The 8270-nt window shown below is 35.3% G+C and overlaps 1 protein-coding gene across 1 annotated transcript; it reads right to left on the reverse strand.

Annotated features, from left to right (window-relative positions):
- Positions 1-653: 653 nt before the first annotated feature.
- Positions 654-6415, reverse strand: LOC121530172. The gene is given in 10 exon segments (XM_041818683.1): positions 654-726; positions 792-794; positions 796-916; positions 958-1024; positions 1026-1105; positions 1108-1195; positions 1517-1620; positions 2663-2801; positions 5909-6056; positions 6345-6415. Coding segments are annotated over 10 exon segments (894 nt in total).
- Between the last annotated feature and the right edge of the window lie 1855 nt (positions 6416-8270).

An 8270-nucleotide genomic window follows, 5' to 3' on the forward strand; every position in this document is an offset into this window, starting at 1 on the left:
TAATTCTTTAGTTTCTGTTTTTGACCATCAATGATGAAACGATCATATGTTGAGACTAGTCGATTCCTTTTTCAACTGAGTCAAGATGGGTTTTTTTAAGTGGTCACGTTAACACTCTCTATTAACCGCTAATGTTATTTTACTATAAAATTAAAATAGCCGTTAGCTTTTGGCTTAAATCAAAGATTAAGTTCTTTTAAGAAAAATAGAGACTATCATCACTTTTGTTTTGTACTTTTGATATTGTGTTGCATTTTAAAGTAATTGTAAAATCAGTCAACAAGATATTAGCTAATCAGTTTGTATGCAATTCCAAAGGACAACTGTTTATAATAAAATGAAACTGAATTAGGAAATAAAGAAAACCGTCCAACCAGCATTGCGATGTAACTCTCATTTGGATTGACTAACACGAAAAAACCTAACTAATTATTGAAATTACACACTTAAATTATTCTATCGGTCAGCAAACTACAACGCTAAATATTAGTTGTAGCGGATCAAAGAGCGCCCCATAAACTATTTACACTATGCTAGAGTCTACTGGTCCCGGTTCCACTTTTGACTCCTCAGATCTTAGATCATTTGATCCTTAATCATAGATTTATGATCTCAAATCTCCAGGCTAGAACGGGAGCACTACCAGCCATTATTCAGGCGTATTCAGCATAGACCAGTCCAGTGTTGTGCCAGTGAAGCCAGAAGGCTGCCACAATGATCAGGTGCCTGTTAACAGGTGTAATAACATTAGTTAATTTGAAGATTTTAAAATTAAAAATAGCTATCAGTACCAGATTATGGGAGTGACCCCTGAAGTCCACCTTTCCGGTGAACCAGCGCTCCGGGATTTTGGCGGCATAGAAAGCAGAGGCGACGAGGCAGAACAATGCATGACCACAATGCAGGCACCGCAAGCTACTCAAAAATTGGTGAAATTATTAATAAATGTGAATTCAGGTGGAACACCTACCCTGACTAGCTCGTTCTCCAAACCACCCAGTCGCGCCACTGCCCAATGACCCAAGCGGAATGAGTTCGCAAAGCAGACCACAGCAGCGAACCGACACCTTGGCATTCCATGGCACCCGATTCAGTCTTGGAATCCCACAGCAATGGCCAGGCCGAACATCCCCAAACCGTCGTTGAGTACAGAGGTACGCAGGAAAATTATGACACCAGAGGCATATGCATTCCACTGATATGGTAGCCCCCGCAAGGAGGGAGATACTTGAAAGGATAAACCATTAGGAAGATTTCATGTCACTCTCCGATTTACAGGAGAATGCTGGTATATATAGCGGACATCAGCGTATTTTCAAAGGCAGAAGCAAACCTTGAGCAGACCACAGAAGTTTGATCACTCAAAAGGGCATTGTAGGCAGAAGGAATTACAGGTCAGAAGATCGTCGGGCCAATGAACAGGATGCAACCATGAAATGACAGATGTTGATCTATAGAAATACGATATTAAAGTGAATTTTTCAACTCTTAAATTCTTTTCAAATTGCATTCTTACTGTCTCATTGGTCCTGAAAATGCTCACGAAGCACAGCTTGTTGGACAGAATGTGCAGTATCTTTTTTTGACGGATGTGGGGTTTGAACTTCAAGTGGCTGGGGCCTGCATGGAAACAAAACAAAAAATCGTTGGAATAACAATTTGATAAATACAAACTTTTCCAAAACCGATAAGAACTAGCACCGTCAGATACGTAACATTGAAACAAAACCAAAGCAAACAAAACAAAGGAAAAGCTACAAACACAAATGGAAACACTTTTTGGCTCTGGCAAGCAAGCCCAATCTAAAGCGAAAAGCTTTTCACTTTGTTCAATTAAATAAATAAAACCAATTAATACAATTTCTATTCTAGTTGAATCTTGTTGAAATGTTTTTTAAATGCTGAGAACTTTTTGTTTAGACATTGTTAAGGTTTTTGATCCTATTTCTATCTAGCATCTGTCTCTATATCTAAGCTTATAGTTTAACTTTACACTAGTTAACATACATTAACTCCCACATTTATGCCTTAATTAAAGCCTTTGCTTTGAATCGGAAGCAATTACCATTCAACCCTTAAGTCTGGACTTTTAAATTGCTTGAAACTTGCTAAAAACCAGGAAACTAGACATTTTGAAAAATCCCAAAAAGTTCAATACAAACCAAAGCGTTCGGGAGTTAGTTACGCAGGGATTTCACAGACATGTAAGCATGCATGTTAAATACATACAAAAACTACGGTAACTACTTGTTACCACCACTATTTAAATATTTAGCTGTTGCCCCGCCAGCGAAAGGCTTTTTATTTGTTGCTGCTGAGACCTTGATTCAGTTGGCATTTGTTGGGTTTGGTTTGTCCTAATTGTATTATTTTGCAGTGCTGCCAACTTAGATATATAACACAATAGTTCACACATATTTCGCGTTTGGCATTTACAGCCAACCATCGTTCATATAAAGACGATAACAATAAGCCAAAATCCAGGTTACAAGCCATGTTAAATTGATAAAAACAACAATATCTTTTCTTTGGCCAATTTGTCCCTGATCGTAGTCTTTTTTTGTCAATTCGCCAAATACAATGATTTGCGATCAATTAAATTATAATGCCGACAAATTGCCACAACAAATTGACCCCCAAAGTTCGCTGGGGTTAAACTCACATCCTAATCGAAATGCAAACCGTTGAATTCCTGGACAATTTCTCGTCGTATTGCGGTCCATGGCCCCAGAATATGAACACTCGTTGGACGAAAACTGATGCGATGCATCCGTCGTATCCGTAAGCGGTTGGCCATCAATCTGAAAGATACAGATAAAGTTAAGAAAATTAAGAAAATCTTATCGATTAGGTAAGCAGCGACGGCTTAAAGCTAATTTAATTGAGGACAAGAACGGCTTTAGCATATACGAGTATATATATGTTTATGTTTTTAAGATTCTTCCGCCTTATAAGACAGACGTTTGCCAACTGGCCGTTCATTTCGTTTTTGATATCTTATATTTTTAAAGACCCAAAACTGCAGTCGCACAAATTGGTTATTTGCTGATTTATTATTATCTTTTCTTCTTCTGCAGAGTTCCTTGTATTATTGTTGTTGTTGTTTTTCCCTGGCTGGTTTAGTTCTCATTAACAAACAACAACACCACTTAGTCGTGGATTACCAAAATGCCATATGCTACTAAGCAACCTACCCACCCCATAAACAGAAAAACAGCAAAAACAACAGCAACTGCGAAGAACCTGACTGTAATTTGTTTATCCAGCTTCTAAATCTAAATGCATAATAACAACAACAACAACAATAAGAGCGATGTGGAGGGCAAGTGCAAGTGCATAAGCAAAGTATCTTATCCAACTTTGATGACGTTTTGTTTTTACAATTTTTATTGTTTTTCTGTTTTACGTTTTTGGTTAGCAAATGCACTTTGATATGCACTTAAAAAAAGTAATGAATAAATGCATAAGGGAGAAGCTTAAATAGGGTTATTGCTTCCTAAAATGTATAAATATTCCCTAAAAAATGATTTTTTAAGTCAAAGGTTTTAAAACTAAAAATTTGCTATTAAATATAAACCCGATTTGTCTTTACTTTTTTAGTATTTCAAGACCTCATAAATATGACCTAGCATATTTGTTAAAACTAGTGATTAGTCACTAAAAGTAAAATTGTAACTACTTTTCTAAAGTACATTCTTAAACGCCTACAATTCAGTCAAAGAGTCACCCTACAGGGTTAAAGCTAATTGCTACCTATTGCAAATAAAGATTTTGTATTTGCCAAAATCAGAATGGATATGTTTACGTCCATGAAGTTTCTCAAATATCAAATATTTATACAGCTGCTAGGCTTGTGTGGAAATTGTAGAAGTTTTCCTTGAAAAATTAATAACTTTTATGAGAGACTTTGTAATACAATATCATAAATATCCTTGAAAAACAAAGCATGTGTAAAGTAAATTTTAAAGCACATTTTAGGAAGAGAATACTTTTTGATCTAAGTTTTTCTAAGAAATTAAAAACATTTTTTATAAGACAAAAAAAGCTAGATATTTTATTGGAATTTTTAGGATGATAGATGATACTTTGATAGATTTTTGAGTTATTAGATACGTTTCCTATATTAAAAACTCACAAATTTGTTAACCAAATTACCTCACCTCTCTCCATTACACAACTTAATTTACCATTAAAATATCAAATAAAAAGTTTAATAGAAACTCTAATATTTTTTAAAAACTACACAAGCTTATTAACGCTGTACTATAAGTTGTTAAATATTTTCCGAAACAAACACTCGACAACAAATATTCAGATTCTGGCTAACAAAGCTGGTAATTGTTGGTAAATAGTAAAATCTAATGGAATCTATTGATAAACAGGGATGCCGTAATAGTCATTAATTGCCATTGACGTAGTTTAACAATTTCTTTGTTTGCTAGTTAAAAAAACATAAAATTTTCAGAGTTTGGAATGACCAGCTTACATCTCTTTTACTACCATGATAATGCATTTCAATTCAGGTTGTATGGTTGTTGTTGTGGTAACAGTTGTAGTTTCCATTTTGTATTGTTTTTCTTTTTCTTAAACAGTTTAAAAAGTGCAAATAAGTTTTTATGTCTGCTTTTAGTTTTAGGTTTCCACTATAATTTTCTCGTAAACACAAAAATTTCAACACTGCTGGAAACATCTAATTGGACATTTCAAAATAATGTTTTCCTAACGTTTGCTACGCAGACTCCTTGAGGAGTTTTCAACTGAGTTGCGGTAATCCAGGCTAAACCCCTTTGCGATTGCCAGTAACTGGCAACTGAAAAGCCCCTTGGTATCCAAATGTGGCCAATGATGTGAATCGTCAAAAGCTTGCGGAAAACTTTCTATAATTTAACAGCCGAGAGACTGTTTCTGTTTTTATTTTTTTGTTTTATTGAGTCAAAAGATTTGCTGAGCAATCTTTTCGTTTTCCAAAACCAGCGAGTGAGTCTTTTTCTCAGATCTTTCAGCAGACAGTTATGCTGAAATTATGCAAGAAATTTCGTGGCTGATGAGCTTTCGCTATAGCCTATTGCAAGTGGGCTTGTTTTGATCAAAGTCAAGGTTGATTGGCAGGCACAAGTGAGGAAGTGGGGTTTTATCTATGTTTATATACTTTTTGCTCATTTAGAATAATATATAAATGTTTATATTTTGGGAAAGTATAGTTTTATAAGATAAAATTATGGTAAAGGTTGTAAACTGAAAGTAAAATCAAAACTTTGTAGGATACTAAAATGTCTTTAAAACGTTAAATTTACCCTTAAAAAGGATATTCAAACCTTAAAACAGTTACCATATTTGATTAATATTAAGCTTATAATTTCAAACATAAAACCACATTTCCTTTACATTTCTTTAGGCAAACTTATTACCCATTAGCTTTCCTCGTGTACCATATCTGTTTAACAGTCAAGACAAAGCCCTTTGTTATATAACCATCCAAGTTGATGATCGGTCGAGCATTGAGAACCCTTTTGTAAACAACAATTGCTGATTTTCCCGCTTTAGCTTTTCTCGAATTCACGTAATTGTTTGCACGATCTCAACCTACACGGATATTTTATGGGTTTATCGCTTGCGGACACATCCGTAAATGAAAAACAACCAAAAAAAAAAAAACAAAACTGAAAGCTGAGCCCAAAAAACCAGTTTCACCTTTCATCGAAGTTCAGGAATTCCGCGTGGGACTTTCGCAAGGCCCCATGGGCATCATCGCATCATACATACATCTGTAAACAAACGCATGCATAACAAGATATCCGGTGTGGCAAGCTCTAATCGGTTACAAATAATAATACCCGACTTGACCCTTGGCTCCATTCGTGGCGATCTAGTGGGCTATAGCCCTCGGGCCATGGCGAAAATCGCTCACTCTGCCAGTTTCGTATAAGGTTATCTCATCAGCTCTTGGTTTCAGCGTTTTGTGTGGCCAAATGGCCATTACTTTGGGAACTTGACAGGTGTGATTGAATGTGATGCGATGCACGTGCCGCTTTGATTCGCTGAGAACAGGAGCGGATCTTGAGATAATGCAGTTTCCGGGTGCATTTGATAAGACAAAATTGATGTGAAAAAAGAGCGAAAAAAAGTTAATATTACTATCTAAGGAGATCATATTAATCTTTCCTGTGCAGTAAATAAATTCCTTAATATTAAAGTCCGATTAACTAAAGTGTGTTAATATATACTTACTTATTCTTAGTACATTTCCCGCTTTAAACATATAAAAATCCCCGATAACCCGCCTAACCCTCTAAAGTTCATTGCTCAATTGTTCCTTTTACACAAAACCGAACTTTTCCACTTACCCAGAATTGTCATCAGAATCTTTGGAATTCCCGTAAATAGCGGGTGGAAGATTCAGCAGATATATCTTCATCCTCAAAAGAATCTCTCCTGGGACGAGGAGTCATAACTGCCAAAATTGTAAATTACAAATTTAACTCAGATCGTGTTTCTTGGCTAATAATTTAAACATTGTTAAATGGTTGCGAGACCGGCAAGTTATCCGCCACCACCACACTCCCATTTCATGAAGAGTGCGAAAATCATCGACTTCAACAAAGGAACTTCAACTTGAATGGTGCAAGTGGAGAGAGCGTGTGTGTTGCCTGTTGGAATAACAAAGACAACGACTTCGCTCTCTTTTGTAGTCTTCCACATCTCTCTGACTCTCCCTCTCCTCTCTCTCACTCTTTTCACTCTTTTGCCGGCTTGGACTTTCTTCAAAGCAATCGATTATAAGCTGGAAGAGGCTTCTTTCCACAAAAGGTCTCAAAGTTAACTATTTTTAAACAATAATTTAAGAGAGTTTTAACAAGATCGCAACATTTCAAATTTATATAATTTAAGATGAAGTTAATAATTAGCATCACAAGCAATATTTGTTTGGATCAGCTCAACAGATGATTATCACAAAAAGCAACAATCAAAAAGTTGAATAATCTAAGTAATCTTTAATCTTTATAAGGTTTGAACCTGTAAACTGTTAGAGATTTTAAAACTTTTGTTCAGAACACTATCAAAAATGCTCTTTTCAAAACACAAAACCAAAATCCTCATTAAAATGATCCATTTCCTTTCAATTATAAAAATGTTTTCTTTCTGTGTGTTTTAGCGAAAAGCAATTTTGTTTCCACGACTGCAACTTTGAGTTTAATATTTTATATATTTCTTGTATGGCCCAAAACATTTCTCTCACAAAACCGTTTGCATACTTAAATTTCTAAAACTTTTCAGATCAATCGACCAAACGGACAACTTTGATCGCGGCACGTGTCTCTCGGAAACATATTGCACTTGTTAATTGAGATTCCCCCCAGGGTCCCCAAGATCCAGATAACTTCAATTGATTTTGATTACTTTGAATTTAGCGGCCACACAACACACACGGGGAATTCGAATTGGAATTTTCGCTGACTTTGAAAAAGTTCTCGCAGACACCACTCGCAACACGCGGCAAAATATCAAATGAACATATTCACAGACCTAAGTGTGTTTGCATTGCCTTGGAAGAAAGAGAGAAGACATCACCAAAAATTGCCGTAAAGAAGAAAGACGAGCTCCCAAGAGACAGATCTTTGCAAAAGCTCAAATAAACTTTCGGCGACGACGAGCATACCGATTCTTCTTTTTTATATTTGAAATATTTGAATTGATTAAAATGCTAATTTAGCATGCTCTAGGTCGTTGCCGCCATCAGAGATCTTTACACTGGAACTTTAAAAGCGTTTACTGAATATTTAAAGATCTCTTCTAAATATACTTAAAAAGGTAATAAGAATATGCGAAAGAGTGGTAACTTTATTTGAAATCTTTTAAGATGATTTTGCACATCACTGTAAGTTTTGTTTAGAATTTAAAATTTTATATACGTGTTTGATTTGATTTTAATTGTCAATAGTCTGTGGAATATTTTCCTTGCCTTCTTCATAGCCCTTCCATATTTCATGCCTTGCTTATCTGAATATTTTCTTTTTCCACGACCTTTGCGGTAAATTCCAACACTCTTTCTCTGAATATTTATACTTATTCAACCAACCTTAAGCTGATATAACAGCGATACAACAAATTATTGAGTTAAGAAATTTCCTTGCCCTTATGCATCATTAAGTCCCTCCGTAAACCCAAAAAAAAATACGTAATAAAAATATGCATTAAAAATGTAATTATTGACCTAAGAAAGCTGTCTGCTTGGCATTGTAAGCCAGCTATAGATGATAGCTGTATTCACA

The sequence above is a fragment of the Drosophila eugracilis genome, unplaced genomic scaffold, assembly GCF_018153835.1.
Source record: "Drosophila eugracilis isolate 14026-0451.02 unplaced genomic scaffold, ASM1815383v1 contig_367, whole genome shotgun sequence".
Classification (NCBI taxonomy): domain Eukaryota; kingdom Metazoa; phylum Arthropoda; class Insecta; order Diptera; family Drosophilidae; genus Drosophila; species Drosophila eugracilis.